Below are 17,022 nucleotides of genomic sequence, written 5' to 3' on the forward strand. Positions count from 1 at the left end.
CAAAACCAGCGACAAACAAAAGCTGAGTGAAAAGAGAGTTTTAGATAATGACTCTGAATGAAAATAATTGAATTCACACAGTTCTTCTCAAGGGTACTTGAGAGGTCACGCAGATGGAGGTCGCACTGACAGAAAAGACAAGAAGGAAGCTTTGCTGTAACATCGTTAAAGGCAAACACTGCTCCGTTTGTCAGTCTGCATTTTCATTGGACAGTGAGAACAAAGGCGTGAAACAAGAACACCTGGACTCAATAACACAGAGATTTGTAATAAATCCAGCCCTCCACATGTATCGAGACCAATTCAATCAAATATATTCTTATACTTCAAATTTTCAACGGCCAGAGCTTTTCATTGGAAATGCTGCCAGGATTTATTCTGATTAAATCAGAACAATTAGGAAACTTTTTGATTGACATTTTTGCAATTTCAGAATATTTGTGGGTCAGTCTGTAAAAAGTCTACAACATATTAAATTTGTTGATAAGTTTATTGCTACTAGAACACGATGAATGTTTTTATAGTTGTTCTCGAATTCAAAGCTTTGGTTAAGGATCAGTTTTTCAAAATGGAATCTTGCCCTAACCTTGAATATGGAAGCCCATAGAGGACTACATTAAAATGAAAATGCACATTTGAAACTGTAATTGAAAAATAAGTTTCATTTTCAATTTCTATACATGTTATTGGGTAAAAATTCATATAAAGTCATAGTCCAATAATGCAATTTTCATTTCCACTGGAAAAGCTGTTTGACATTTCAAATACTATTCAAATGCAATAAGCAAAACAGTGCATTTATATTTACATCTGAATCACATCTGAAGTGGACAAAATGAAAACTTAAAGGAAATTTCCTAATAAGTTTGCTGTAACATGTCTGAAATTAGCCAAATACAATTACATTTTCATTTTGTGCACTCAATAAATGCAACAAACTGCAAAAGCTGTTTTGCATTTGAATATCGTCCACTTCAGAGCAGATGAAGTGAAAAAAATGTCAAACAGCATTTTAATATGGTCATCAAACACCCACGACATGAAAATGATTGCATTTTCATTTAAATTTTTACCCAAATAACACACACACACAGAAAAATATGATGTTTTTGTGACATTTTATTTTCACTTTCAAGTTTAAATTTTCAGCTTAACATAGTCTCCTCTGGGCTTACTAGAAACTGGACGACTTCATGGAAACTGCTTCTCTATGAATGCTGTCAGTATTTAACTTTTCTAAAATCACAAAGGTTTAAATTCAAATGTCAACATCTGTACTTCTGTATTTAAATGACATGAATATGGACAGTAAACACTGTCAGTTACAGAAGTTAGTGGACCAGAGAAAAGCAGAGGCATCAGGAAAGGGCTGCAACTTATTTCAATTATTGATTAATCTTAATTTGCTCATTTAATAAATTAACTGTTTGGTTTATAAAATGCCAGAAAATAGTCCAAAAAAACTCTTCAAGTCTTCAGATCTCTTGGTTTATTCAACGGATTGTCAAACACCAAAGAGGTTCAGTTTAAAACAGAGAAAACAGCAAATCATCACATTTACATGATAGGACCACAAAATATTTGGCATTTTTTTTTGCTTGAAAAATGACCTAAACGATCGAGGGATTATTGTGATCGACTGGTTGTTTGCGGTCGAGGTCAGGACTTCAGAGGCCTGTAGTCTGGTCTTTCTTTGAGAGGGAACAGTTCGTGTCACTGGTAACAACTGGACTGTGGCAAAATTAACAAAACACACAAAAAAATAGAGCTGAGGTGTTTCCATCACAGCAGTGAAACAGCTGACTCAGTCAGCATCTGCTTTGCATTGAATTTGACCTTTCAGTGATACGACATGTAGGTGAACGTCAGTGTGTCCAAACTCTGCCGCTGACGGACGCCGACTTCAGGTTAGAGGACATTACCGTACTAATTAAACTGTGTGTGTGTTTGTGTGTCTTCATCCCTCTTCTTCCTCAGAGTCCAGTGGTCCTCGGTTGGCGGGTAGAGACGGTTTGATTTGCTGCCAACGGGTCGGTGGCCAGATGATGTGAGAGGCCCGACCGTGAAGCAGCCCCATCGACACCTGCAGCAAACGCAAAGCAAACGTCTCCGTGTTCACGGTCGATGGCGGGACAGTATCAGATCGCAGTATTACAAAAATAAAACATGATTCTACCTTTTTTCACTCTATCAACAATATAAAGCAACATGTTAGGACAGGAAAAGGACTAGAATGAGGACTGAAAATGAGGTTTATGCCTAGATGTTTATGAAGGAGTCACCCAGACCATAAATGATTCCATGTTTTTTTTCAACTGGTCCCACTCTTATCTCACAGAGTGATGTTTTTATGAAAGTATGGATACTTGTTCCTCAGGAACCCATGAAGTTAGGTGTGGGGTTCCCCTGAGGAGGCTTTCCTGTAGCCACAGACCAGTGGAGCTAACGTTAGCTCAGACTGCCCTCAATCACTCCTGCTCCAGCCTGTGGGCTACGACACATGATGTCCACCACGTTAGCCACAGAACATGCTAACACCAAATTCAACAGGCTAACCAGCAGAATAAACATGATGTGAAGGTCAGGATGTAGGACAGAGCTCATGTGGAAAGTAAACTTCTTTTTCACCAACTTTAAACATAATCTGGGATTTTACAGAATCATACAATGTCATCTTTCCTGCAGACGTGAATAGGGCTGTTATTTTCTATATTACCTGGAAGTGATGTTCAATTACATGCTGATGAAGTGATTTGATTTTCTATAAAGCCACTCTATTAAAGTATTCTCTATTAAAAGTATTTCTTTTATTTTCACGAGGGATGTTCAAAAAGATTGTTCTCACTATTACACCCTGACCAGATCTTTTTAATGAGTGACATTTTTAACATGTTCTGTATTTTTTCACGAACCACAAACATGTATCCCAAGATCAGCTCTGTGTTTTGATCTGGATTTGTCAGGTAAGACTAAATGTGCCAGATTGATGTGTGGACGTCTTCATATCACAAACTGAGAAGTGTGCAGCGTCCACGACTTTTTAGTGCTTCTGAAATCAGTAACGTCTTAAAGGTCCAGTGTGGAGGATGCAGGAGGATCTATGGGCAGAAATGGAATATTCACAAGCATGTTTTCATCAGTGTTGAATGACCTGAAAAGACGACATGAGCTCTTTATATCCACAGAGTGAGCGGCTCCTCTTCCCCCGTGTTACACCGCCATGCTTCTACAGTAGCTCAGAATGGACAAACCAAACGCTGGCTCGAGAGACGGACTGTAGGCTCTCCTACATGGTTTGAAGGAAAGAGTGAGGTCAAGGTTTTTCTTCAGCTGATTGCAGCGATTAGCTCATCTGCTTTTAATCATTTTATTGGAGCTGGAAAAATAAGGACTAAGTATGATGAGGAGCTTCACTGCATGCACATAAATGCTTTTCGGAAGGATTTAAATTAAGCGGTTCAATTTGCATTCACATTCAGGGCCAGACACTTGCAAACATTAACAGCAGAGATAATTAAAACTGGCAAGCTGACAGCTGAAGATCTCATCGCTCTCTGTCACCCGCCATCGTTCTCGCCGCATCAATTAGAGCTGCTTTGCATGAGGTCGACCACATGCACACAGCAGCAAATGTCGAATGCTTTTAATGACGCCTGATAAAAGCTGGCGTCTATATTAAAAAAACTTCACGCAGGTTCATCTCTGTCTTCAGAGCACCCTTTCGGCGTGCTCCGGCTCGTGAGGCGACAGGAGGTGGTGGATCTGACTTTGAGGGTGTCCTCGCGGCTGAGGCGGGACTGTGGTCCGTGGAGCAGAAAGGAAAGCCTCCAACCCACAACAGCTGCAGGTCAAGATCCAGTTTAATAACATGCAGCAATGAAGCAGCTGACTAATATTAATCTGCTGCAGCTGAAGAGCAGGTCAGTGGGCTGTTATCTGCTCAGGCAGCCAGACAGCAGAAAACATGTAATATCCTTTTAAATGGTGTTTAAACCAGCTCAAGAACTAAAAAGCTGAAACCTGTGAGGGCAGACGGGAGGTCTGCGCCAGCCGACACTTTTCTTCCTTTTAATCTCAACAAACACAATTTTACAAAATGGATGGATTTCTTTCCACTTGCCAGTTTCTTACTTTTAGGGTTTTAGTTTAGGGATCGATTGAATGATTAAGATCAATAATGTTCAATTGATTAGTCTAAAAAATGTCAGAAAACAGTGAAAAGTCGATTCCCAGAGTCAAAGGTGACGTCTTCAGATGTCCAGAACCCAAAGACACTCAGTTCATAATGACAGAAAAAACAGCAGATCCTCATGTTGGAGATGCTGGAATCACAGAACGTTCAGCAGTTTTTGCTACAAGAGACACTAAAATGATTAATCGACGATCAAAGTCGATGATTAGTTTTCTGTGGATCAACTCATTAAGTGACGAACTGTTGCAGCTCTAGTTCTTGTTATTTCTTGGTTCTTTGATGATTTCTTTAAAAAGGAAGAGTTCTGGTTTCAGGAATGGCTTCCTGTTCCTAGTTGCTTAGTTTGTCCATTTTATTGGTTCTTTGGTTCCTTCTTTGGTTTCATCGTCTCCTCTTCAGCTCTTCCTTTGGTTCACTGCTTCCCTCTTTTGTTCCTTAATCCTTGATTTTTCTTGAGTCTTTGGTTCTTTGGTTTCTTGGGTTCCTCTTCAGCTTTGTGTCTCTTCAGCTCTCTCTGTTCCTTTGTTTTTTTATTGTCTTGGTTCCTTTCTGATTCAGTCTTCTGACTTGGTTTGGTTCACTGCTTGCTTACCTCCTGTGTTTACCTCCATGTTGGGAACGGGTATGAAGCTCCGTAAGGCAGAAGTCTCAGCAGGCTGAGCTCTGGCTGACTCATTGGTATCGATCAAAATCCCTCATGAACCCCCTACAGATGTATTGTGGCCATTTCGTGCTTTGGGATCAGCAAAAATCTTATTTATTGCACCTTCAGATGCTTTAATAGGCCATATTTCCCACTGCGTGAGATCGACTGACACGAAATCTCGACTTGTCTGTGTATTGCATTCAGAGTTTCCCTTCATTTCACATTTTTCTGAGATTTGAATTTTTGGAAGGAGCGGTTTTCACCTCTCAATAAAAAAAACTCACTGCATATAGATTTACACTATATACTGTATGCAGAGATAGTGGGTGGTTTTGTGTTTGTTTTGGACTATTTCTGATCGACCCAGAGGCTCAGCGCATCATTTGTGGGAGCTGAGTGAAAAACTGTGTGGTGGGTGGCAGCGAGCGCTGCAGGCCACATTTAAAAAGAATATATTATTGAAATGAGCCCTGCTCGCTGGATGAGATATATCCTGAATATACCCACTGATTATTGGTTTCAGTCATGCTCCTCCTGGTGGCGACATGAAACTGTCAGATGTGAGTTCGTAGGTTGACACGACGTTTTCCTCCAATGAAATGAGACAGACCGGTGCTGCGGCCCAGAAAAATGCTGCTGCAGCTTCAGACATTCAGCCAGAGTAAGGACATGAGGTGATCTGTGAAGTGCACAATTTGGAGAGATGGCAGCCAACGAATGCCCTTTAACCCCGCTTTAAGAGCTGTTCAAAAAAACACCTGACGCCTATTTCCATTCCCGACGTCCTGCAGGTGTGGGGGCATGCTATCGTTAGGCTAACATCACGTAGTCTGAACCCGCCATTTTAAGAACTTTAACAAATAGCAACTGTTGAATCAACAGATTTTTTAGATCGACATAAAAACTGTTAACTGCTCCAAGAAACCACCACCACAGATTTTGTGTCAACTTCAGCCACGTTAAACACTGAAACACACGAGTCAGATCACAATTACAATCAGTCATTTCAGACGCTTTTATCCAAAGCGACGTACATATGAATTCACACAGCGATGCCGCAGCATCGGGGCAGTGCTGGGGTTCAGAATGTGTGTTTGTGTGTGTGTGTGTGTGTGTGTGTGTGTGTGTGTGTGTGTGTGTGCGTGCGTGTGTGTTTCATGACTTCACACTTCAGTTAAAGTGTCCAGTTCTGATTATTTTACTGTTCATTGTCACCTGATGGGAGGATAATGTGATCAAACTGTCACAGTATTAATTTACTACGTGTGTGGTCAGTCTGGTTGGGTGACTGGGTGGAGGTTGTGTAGGTTCAGCTTGTACCGGTCCGAAGCTGTTGCTGTCCAGACTGTGTCCGTGATGATCCCCCTCAATCCAGAGGTGACCGTCAGGAACTCGGACATATCGGTTCTTGTAGCCCAGAGTCCTGGTGAGAAAAGAAAAAGTTCTTTAAATCCGATTTTTGTGGTAAATTCCCCAAAGCAGTGAAATCTAATGATGATGAAAAAGCTGAGAGATGATTGACTTTCCATTTCCTCTCAGCTCCCTGACCGTTGAGCTTCACTATATCAATAATGAGCTGAAAGATCATTTAGAATTGATTAATCAACTGATTGTTTCAACCCTACTTGTATGTACTGTTGGGTAATTTATCATATTCTACAAGCTTTCACATGGTTTGTCCCCAAAAATCTTGACTGTAAAGTTACTAGTACCTAAAGCATTAGTAGAAGTAGAAGAGGTGGCACAAAGAAAGACAAAGTAAAGTACAAGCACCTTGAATTTGTAAGAAAATAGAGTGTCTGACTAACCATTACATGCGTGTATGTGAGAAGCTGCACCTTTCCCATTTTACTGTAGAATACATGTTTTTTACATTTCAGAGTGTCTCAACTGAACTGAAGTGACAAACAGGCTTTAACTTTACTGACTAAATAATGGCTGAATTAAAGCTTCATTACGTCTGACACGAGAAAGAAAAGATCAAGATTCACGGAAAAAATCAGGTTCCTTATCGACGACACATCAAATCTCCGGGACAATTATCGCCTCCATTTCATTATCGTTGCTCATCTCCCTCAAATCATCGTCACTTCCCGTCGCCGCCTTATCGCTCAAAGATAAAAGGACACATTCAGACTAATAAGGGTGGAGGCGGTGGTGGTGGAGGAGGTTCATAATCTTCTCTTGTAGCTGCTTCAATCAGGTCGTGGTGTTTATGAGAAGGTCCAACGGCCTTCATCATCTCTCCGGTCTGTTATGGGCCTGTTGGAGTCCTGACTGATCATTCAGCAGCAGAACGCTGTGAATTACAGCCTCAGAGTCTTTTTACACGGGAGTTTGGCTGCGATTCTGCTTGTGTGTTTGGTCCTGGAGGCCGGCTGAGCGACGAGGCCATGGACACATAAATATCGATTTAGCCACAGCAGCCGAATCTACTGACTCACAAAAACCTCAAAAAACAACAAGCTGGGACTTCAGGCCTGTATGACACCAGTTCTCTGTCACATTTGAGAAGAACTGCGACATCTCCACAGCACCGAGGGCGATTGACGTCTCTGGATTTAGCCTCGGTCTGTCGACAGCGGCATCACTATGTCACCAATCTGTGGTTTTTCAGCTGTTCCCAGCAGAGATGAAATGCTGTAATTTTTAATGAACCTTGTCCTCATTAACTAACCTCACATACTTCTACCTTGGTTAGTGATTTTCAGCATGTGCCAGAATCCTTTAGCAGGCCTCGGTGAAGACCTGCGACCTTGATGCTATCTTCACGATGAAATGAGGAGAAGGAACGAGTCACTTCCTTCATCTGTCTTTACAGGAAAATGTTGGTCGCCTCCGAGCAGAACGATGCGTCTCAGTCGTCCTTCTTTGGCACTCAGAGTAATTGAGCATCTCAGTGCGTCATTAGAGCATTTAAAACTGTATTATGGGGCCTATAAATGCTTCAGAACCACAGTTAAAAAAGAACAACAACAAAGAAAATCCATATTCAGTGGAGGAAGTACTCACAATGTTTTACTTCAGTAAAAGTAGAACTACAAAGTATGAGCATCAAAATATACTTAAAGTACCAAAAGTAAAAGTACTCATTATTTACAATTTACAATTCGTCATTTTGCAGACGCTTTTATCCAAAGCGATGTACATATGAGGTTTTCATACATCATAAGCAAGGTTCCAGACAGGAGAGAACAACAAGAATAAGTGCCCTAACGCAACTTTCTGGTCCAAATGGACAAAGGTACTACAAGACAATGCTACGAAGTAGTGCAAAAAGTGCATCAAGGTTTTTTTTTTTTTTGTTTTTTTTGTTCTTATTAAAGAACAAGGTGTTCAGTAAAGAGCTTGGTCTTTAGTCTTTTTCTAAAGATCGCAAGGGACTCTGCAGAACGAATGGAGTTTGGTAACTCGTTCCACAGCCAGGGAACCACAGAAGAAAAGAGTCTAGCTAGAGACTTGGGGCTTTTTGGAGGTGGCAGCACCAGGTGGCATTCCTGGGCAGAGCGTAGTGAGCAGGAGGGAGTACAGACCTGAATGAGGGAGTTCAGGAAGGTCGGAGCGGTTTGGGTGGCAATTTTGTGTGCAAGCATCAAGGACTTATACTTGATGTGGGCAGCAACTGGGAACCAGTGGAGGGATATGAACAGCAGAGTGACATGCACTCGTTTGGGATGGTTAAATACCAGGCAAGCCGCCGCATTCTGGATCATCTGTAAAGGTTTTAGTGAGCATGCTGGGAGCCCTGCCAGTAAGGAATTACAATAGTCAAGGTGTGATAGTACCAGCGCTTGTACTAGGAGTTGTGTTGCATGCTCAGACAGGTAGGGTCTGACCTTCCTGATGATGTACAGGGTGAATCGGCATGTCTGAGCAATAGAGGCCACGTGCTCTTTGAAAGTTAGCTGGCCATCAATCAAGACACCCAAGTTTCTGGCAGATTTTGCGGGAGTGAGCAGACACGAGTCGAGCTGGATACTGATCTGTCGTTGTACAGAGGGACCGGCTGGGATGACAACATTATGCAGAAAGGCCCATCTCAGAATAATGAATATGATTGGATTGTAAGTGCTGATGCATTCATTTGTAAGCATTGACTGATCTTTAAACACTGTTGTGTAGCTTAACTCATAATACTATGTCACAATGTATGAATTCACAGTAACTCGCACCTTAAGCTGTCAGCTACCTGCAGTCGAGTAAAAAGTACCATATTGGCTAAGTACAAAGCAGCATGACACGTGTGTACCTCATGTACTTCACTAGTTGAGTAAATGTACTTAGTTATATGCCACCACTGTGATTGGCTCCTGCATGTTGCACAGACACTGAAATGAAGGATTAAGAATAAATACTTCAGATGTTGGAGTCGGTGCAGACTGAAGAACACAGAACAGAATCGGTTGTCTGTTTAAACACTGAAATGACCCATTTTTTCTTTTTCCTCTAACGTGGTTGTGTGAATGAGGACTTTGGTGTCTCAGAAGCCAAAGAGGAGGTTTAGTGATGGACAGAACGTCCACAGACTGCTGAGGCTGATGATGATCAGGTGAAGAAACCTGCCACTCACATCAGTATCTGATCAGCAGCAAACACTGGCTTCTCTTTACTGTCTTCTCCTGACTGCCTGAAGTATTTCTGCTGTATTTACTGGTTGAAATGCAGATTAAGTTCATTCAGAAAAGAGCAACAAAGTCCTTCCTTCACTGTTCTGAGAGTCAGGCTCCCGTTTTCCTTTCGAGGTGCATTCGTTCCTGTGTTGTCACGTCACTTTGCTCAAGGAGGACTGACTGTGTCGGCTGCCTCCGGCTGGAAGGGGGCCTGTATGATGGTTTAACAGACAAATAAACTTCATTTATGTTTCCATTAGTTCACTGCACATTCTCCAGCACCACGTCACAGTCATCGCTCCACTTTGCTTCCTCTGGCTTGACCGTGACGATGGGAGATTTACGTCGGCCATCAGGCTCCCTGTTTGCAGACGAATTTGTGAAACAATCCTCTCTCTGCGGCTTACAGTTATGTGGCAGGCAGACGGTCTGGCCTGTGCATCTGAATTAAAACCGGACCTGTGATTTATGTCATCCTGGCTCGTGTACGACGACCAGGCTGACAGCCAGCGTCGTCAGCGCTGCCTCCGCCAGGGAACCCATCACAGGCCTGTTAATTATTCATCCCCTCCCACGCAGGTGACCTGTAATTTACACGGTGGCACCCGACACAAACAGCTGCCGGGAGGGATCACATGATGATGGCGTGTTGTGATACTGTGAAGACGCCTCAGTCGGTCTGATGGCCTGCCACCTCCTCTCAGCCTTGCCAGCGCTGCTGCAGGGTCATGCTGTGGATGTGACATCTGATGGCTGCTCTGGTTCAATGGGTGGTTTGTTCTGTCTGTGTGTCATTGAGCTGGACGTTGTTTCCGTGCATCGTGTCGTGCTGCATGTGTGATTATTAGCATCAGCATCACGTGCTGTAGAGGTTCTATTATACAGTTCAAAGGTTGTTTTAAGATATGCAAAAACACTCTCTGCTCAATAATAATTTGCTTGTGTGATATGTTTTTCCTCACATAGAATGAATTTTCTTCCTCATTGAAAAAACACAATCCACGAATATACAAATATGGTTGCTTTCTAAAGTTTAGCTGCTGGACACAAAATGTCTCCAGCTTCATTTAAAAGTCTCAGGTCTTTCACCTGGAAGCTTCAAGTTTCCACATCACACCTGTATAAGTTTCACAGTGGACCATGATTGGCTCCAAAGTAGCAGTGACATCATAGATCCTGCAGGTACATCCAGCTGGTTTTAAGCTGATTTAAGGTGAGACAAGGAAACGTTCCTCATTCAGCAGATGAAGGCAAAACCAAGCATTTGAGTGGACAGGGATTTTAGTGTTTTTTAAATGCAGCTAACTCATTTCTGCACATCACATTTGATCACATAGAGGCCAAGAAAAAACCGGGTTAGGGTAGGGTTAGGCTAAAGAAAATTACTGTAAAAGCAATAAAACTTCCAGGCAGAATTCACTTCCTGCAGAAAGCTGTGAGACAACAGACTTTAGAGCTTCCTGCAGTGCAGCTTCAGTTTCAGGTTTCTTCAAAATGATCTGGGTGTTGCTCAGCATTTCAGATAGAGCGCCCACAGTCCTGTCTGCATCACAAAAGTCATTTTAGCTAAATGCAACAGCTTCTTCCAGATGTAGACACCATTGGAGACAAAAGACCACTCTCTGGTCAGCCTCCATTTACTAAATGTATTTACTACAGTACAGGTGCCATGAGGGCAGCCGCAGGGTCTGCTCGACAAACAGAAACCTCGTCTGTAGCTCTTCTTAAACACCAGAATTCAATCAGAACCACTTTCCACCGAGCAGATCCCAAAGACAGTCTGAACCTTCTCAGGGTCACAGGTTGCTCAGCCTCTTCTTGAGTTGTGCAGCAGTGATTCAGCAAATTACGAACACATTTCATTCATTTTCCAGCACAGGTAGAAATCCACCTGCTCCAACAGCCTGAATGTGCTGCAACAAAAGTAAGAGTCGAAGAGGCCGGAAGTGAGAAACCAGAGACGTTGTTCTCTGTTTAGTTTGCGTGTTTCTATGTGGATCGTCGTTTTGGGGCCCACATACACCTTGCTGTTCTGTGGAGAATCACAGCAGCAACCTGACTGATGCACACAGGGCTGGTTGTTAACTGCTGAGTGTTTACGTTGGTGGTCTCATTCTTCCTCCACTGATGTGGAGGCTTTCTGGACTCTTGACCCTCGGCTTCAGATGAGATGACAGCTCGTCAAGATGATTGACAGATGTGGAGGCAGGAACTTGACCGAGTTGATTTGAAGGAGGACTAAGAACAGGCCAACTGTCTCAAACTTAAGTAAAGAGTAATTTGGCAGAGAGCTACAGAGCAGAAAAGTGCTTCTGTTTGTTGTACCTCACAATCCTGCGACTCTCCGACACATCAAGTCATTTACTGTGGGAAGAAACAGCTGCTGTGATGTCACTAGTTCAGGTGTGGCCACAGCGTACCTTCTTCATAGGTTTGATTTACTGAATGATCAACGCATTAAAGGATTTCTGGGTGATAAAGGGTAACGAAAGTTAACCACCATCTTCAAGTGTTAACTGACTGATTTAAGAACCAGATCAAAATGTGATCTCCTCACACAGATACACTAACTGTCAGATGGGTTAGGGTTACAGATGGTCCCTGGTGCTTCCCAAAGAACAGCTCAGGAAAACACATGTGTAGCTCGTTATCGGAGGTGGAGACGTTCACCAGACATGCAATCACCAAACACCTCACCTACACCTCATCCTGAAGCTTTTTCTTTGGTTACAGCAAAATCTGCTGATGGAGACACTTTTGAAGAAGCCTAAATGATAAAGCTCTAAATCTCTTTGTCCAATGATGTTTTTGAGTGTCCTGTCTTCTTCATCCTCTTCTGGTGCACCAAGCTTTAATGAGCTCATTACTGCCCCCTAAAGCTGTAAAACAACTACTGACACGTTGGATTTTACCCTCGTTGGCTATGAGGGGCAGGAATGAGCCCATAAACGTGAGATCTAGGCTTTGTGTTAGTATGTTCCAATTTGACATCTCAAGCTTCTTTTCGGGGGGCAAACTAAATATTTTGTTCTTTAGTTTTAAGGAGATGTGAATTATTGTCATTCACTGAACTTTCATGTAATTATTAGTAATATTTAAAAGAACACAAGAGGCTTCAGAAGTGCTAACACAACAAAGCATCATAAAGGGGATTACAGGTGAACATTAAAGGGTTCACTTTCTCTCTTTAATTAGCTTGTTGGAATGTTTGCATTGTCAGGCAGAAAATGAGAGCATCAAATAACAAATGTCGCTTAGGTTCTTCAGTCTAAAGGATTCAAAGTTTTAGTATCATCTTAATTTTAGGTTTATTTACGCAGTCTATCCCATAATCCTGCAAATTAAGAAAATCTGGGGGATTGAAGTTGGTGCTGAAAGAAATTTTAAAGAGATAATAAAGTTTTTTTTTTTTTTTTAAATTCTGAATGTCTGACAGTTCCCAGTTTGCCAGCATGAAGCCTTCACTCTGTTTTATCAGTTCGGTTGATGCTCCGCAGTCAGGCCTGCTAAATGTGTCGCAGGCTTTGTTCTGATTCTTTGTCTGTGAAAATACAAAATATGTGTAAACTTCTAAGGAGAATTTGAAGTTTATCTGACTGCACCAGATTTTCACAGAAAAGGAGAAATTCTAACTTGTTCTTTACATGGTAAAAGAAATTAAATAACCTTCAAAGAGGTCAGAATCAAATGTTTGGACAATGAATCACTCTGAACTAAATGCCTGAGAATAAGGTGCTAGTAAAAGCTATGACTTCAGAGGATCCAATTTGACCTTGTAGTCCTTACGAGTACAATACAGAGCAAAGTTTTCTGTAGAAGTGAAATGCACAGTGATGCGTTTGGAAAGCCGTGAATAATGATCACGTTTACCTAAACCACAGACATCATCAGCGCCTGCGTCTGATAACACACTACAGTCACAACATCCGTTCAGTCATCAGTCGAGTTTAGCCGTTTGAGAGTCGCTGCCAAAGTGTCTGACGCTCCTGATTAAGAGGCAAAAATGAAAGAGACTGCAGTGCTAATGGGCAGAGAGACATCAGCATCTGAAACAAATATAAAACCATCCAACAATCAGGCAGAGAGTTTTTGAGGAGTTGCTGTATCGGAGCCAGCAGCACGGCCTGCTCGGTTCTCCTGCTGCGTCTCATTATCTGAACCGTGGAGCTCATTTCCTCACGAGAACGCAGTGTAACAGGGCTGAGAACAGCTCCCACCTCCTCCTGAAGGAAATCCAGGGAGAGGAGCATGACTCACACACACACTATCCAATGCACTCACACTAAGAATAAAAATAGCTATCTGCAAGCCAAACTTAATGTGTTCTTAATGCCATTTCAAATGCAATTCAAGACCAATTTCAAGCCAACATTAAGCCTGAAACGTTAAAGTACTTGGTGAAGTCGGCTTCAGAGCAATCGCACACATCTCACACAGGGGAAATAACACAACACTTAAACTGAGGAAAACACATTCAGCACTGAAACGCTGCGCTTCGTACTGGTAGAGCATTTATGAAACGTCAAATTTGGACTAAATTAAGACAAAACTTCAAAGGACCTGCACACCCGTCCAGTGTTAGACCTCTCCGTCAGGTCACGTCACATGCACTGAAGATAAAAAGAAAAACTGGTTTTGTGGGATAATTGAAAAAGGGATCCAAAGCTAAAGCTAACCCTTCATCCAAATAGAGACTGGAATTTGGTGGAATCAGATGTTACAATACAAGGACTCAACATATTTCGGCCACTCAGCGTGTCTCATTTGAGAGGGCTGGCATCACTTTCCTTTGTTGTAAATCTATTTTTGGAGTGCGTTCAGAGTCTCGCTGCACTCAAGCAGTTTCCAGTTTGAAGAGGAACAAAGAAAATAACAACAGGCTTCAGCTCAACTTTGAGTTGAACAGCTGCCACGCCGCTCTTAGCAGTTTGACATGTTGGTTTCACGGTGTGCTGCACTAAAATCCTGTTTGTAATTTGTTCCCCCACCTGGCAAACACGACACACAGCGCCAGCCGTGACTGCCCACTTCAAATCTGCTTTTGTCATCAGTGGGAGACGGTTCGCTCGGCGTGCGCAGGAAGCGGTTATTAGTGGACAAAGTCGCACATCTTGAACATAAGAACCAGAGAAAGTTGTCTCAAAAATGAAAAGATAGTAGAAGACAGTGAACGGTGTACAAAGTGTTAGTTAGCATTGCTTGTACCTAAAAAGTGGAGCAGCAGCGGCCATGACTCCCACTGAAGTGTCCTGGAGCGAGACACCAGATCCAGCTCACCGGATCCTTCACAGTCGTGACACAGCAGCTTCACTGAATCTGATGCAGCAACACGTTTCACAGACTGGGAAAGTTGTGGCACGCTCCAAAAACACCTGTTTGGAACATTCCACAGGTAAACAGGCTCACTGGTGACAGGTGATTGGGTTATTCTGTGTTTGTTCAGAGTCCAGGCTTTGTGGGGGTCGGGGATGTATCATGGTGGCGTCCTAAAGGCACCTCTGCTGCGTGTGTTTCAGACATGGGGGGTGCCTCTTTGGTTCTACGGTCTCTCCATTTCACCTTTAACAGTTTTTTCAACATCGATGCAGCTGAACCAGAGATTTTGTCTTTTTTACTCCACACCTTCCTCGATTTTAAGGAGGTTATGATGAAACTTTCTATGAATGAGGCTGATCAACTGTTGACTGTTCTTCAGTACATCTTGGTAATGGTTGCTGGTTAAGGACAATTCACAGAATGAAGCACAATTAATAAAAGAAAGTCTTTGAAAAATAAAAAGTACAAGTAATACGCAGAGACAGTAGTTTAAGTTTTCAGACATCTGTGAATAAATGTATGTGAAGTACATTCATATCAAGACGAATGATCCATTACTGTAAGCCTCCCAAATCTTCAGTTTCTCCATTACTTAAGGAGTCATCTTAAGAGAAGGTTGAGTTGGTATCACTTTCCGAAAAAATAGAGATAAGATAAGATAAGAATAAGAGATTTATTCCTGCGCTGATTCATGGAGGTAATAATTAGGGAATGATTGATGCATTTCATGACTGATCTGTTTGGGGTGTTAATAGGTTGTTACCTCAGAAGTTGCATTAAATGTATTAAAACTTCAAATTACCACTGATAGATTAACCTGCACTTAATTTGATGATAAGTGGTCCTCAGTTAGTTTTTTTAATCAGTTTACAGCCTCTTTCAGACTGGACAAAAAACCCAGAAGCATCCACTGACATCTGGGAAATGGTCCCATCAACATTGATTCCTGGGTCACATGACTCTTTGGCGGTCGGGCATTCGTCGGCTCCAACTGCTTCACCACCAAAGAAGGACTGCATGCGTTCATACACCATACACTCATTGTCCATAGGGATTGATAAAGCACTGGTTAATATGGCTGAAGAATGTTATTCTTCCATTACTTCTCACTGTAAATATCTAAAATATGAAGTATTTCTTCATTGAAAATTGACCGAGTTGCCTTTATCTTACAATAGAAGGACGAGTATCATATCTAAGAGGGACAAACGTGGACATTCCACCTTAAAGACCATCCGTGTTTTCACCCTTTTGTGTTCGTGCAGGAAGCGAGCAGCGATTCATTTCTGCCACCAGGTGATGTCAGTTAATCTGATTAGAAATCAGCGTGATGGAGCGAACCTCTCGACTGCAGAGTGATACGATTAGATGTGAGACAGCTGTGCTTTTTCAACAGGCAGCTGTTTCACATCAACCTCAGGATGCCTTCAGTTTATTACACTGGAGCTGTGATATGACAGACATTAGTGCCTTTTATCGGCGTCAGTAAGAGAGAAAACGCTGCTGCTGCAGGTGAAGGAGGAAGCTTCCTACCTGATGAAGTCTCCTTCCAGACCAATGACTCGCTTGATGATCTTCTGCTGGGGATTCTTGGGGGAACTGAAACAAACAAATACAAAGCAATGAGCATAAAACCCAAACAGGGCAACACAGCCAAAGCCACAGGTAATGACTCTTTAACTTGGTCAAAAGTGGAGACGTGGGGTTCAGAGATCAGGATCCAGGCTACCAAACTGCTGAACGTCCTCCTGCCCCCCCCCCCCCCCCCTTCAAACAGGAATCACCACCAGAACCTGGTGGTCCAAAGGTGTTTGGTGGTGCAGAATGGTATTACAGTTCAACAGCACCTCGGATCAGGTGGAATGATCTTGTCCTGACTGGGTCTATTTTGGATCTGGTCTGGTTTGAGAATGTGTTTATTGGACTCAGGTAGATTTCCCACTAATCTGGACCCATGAAGACCTTGACCTGGTGTCCTGTGACTTGGAGCCTTTTCACTTCCTCAATGACCTCTGACATGAAGATGGACATGACTTCGTCCTTCTCCTCCTTCCTGTTTGTGCTCGTCTTCCTCCTTCTCTTCTACCTGTTCTTCCTCTGCTTCCTGTGAGTCCCACTTTTCTCCCTCGTCTTCATCCTCTTCCTCACATTCTTCACCCCTCAGCTTCGTCCTATGTCTCCTTCTTCTTTCTTCTGCCCCATCGCTCCCTCCTCCCCGTTGCCGTGGGGATAGAGGCGATCATGACTGACTGACAGCT

General features: G+C 42.6%; 1 protein-coding gene across 7 annotated transcripts in view; it reads right to left on the reverse strand.

The window, feature by feature from the left end:
* Positions 1–1,111: 1,111 nt before the first annotated feature.
* immp2l (inner mitochondrial membrane peptidase subunit 2) overlaps positions 1,112–17,022 on the reverse strand; it is a 104,524-nt gene continuing 88,613 nt past the window's right edge. For 4 of the 7 annotated variants that reach the window (XM_076733073.1, XM_076733074.1, XM_076733072.1 and 1 more), the window contains exons 4-6: positions 16,298–16,363; positions 6,159–6,261; positions 1,470–2,083 (exon numbers count right to left, since the gene is read on the reverse strand). In XM_076733073.1, the coding sequence (XP_076589188.1) occupies positions 1,958–2,083; positions 6,159–6,261; positions 16,298–16,363 (295 nt within the window). In that variant the 3' untranslated portion in view covers positions 1,470–1,957. Of the gene's footprint in view, positions 2,084–3,151; positions 3,287–6,158; positions 6,262–16,297; positions 16,364–17,022 lie in introns of all 7 variants that reach the window. The other 3 variants (XR_013077273.1, XR_013077274.1, XM_076733071.1) reach the window with 3 other exon arrangements.

This window comes from Chaetodon auriga, chromosome 6 (genome assembly GCF_051107435.1).
Source record: "Chaetodon auriga isolate fChaAug3 chromosome 6, fChaAug3.hap1, whole genome shotgun sequence".
Taxonomy (NCBI): Eukaryota; Metazoa; Chordata; class Actinopteri; order Chaetodontiformes; family Chaetodontidae; genus Chaetodon; species Chaetodon auriga.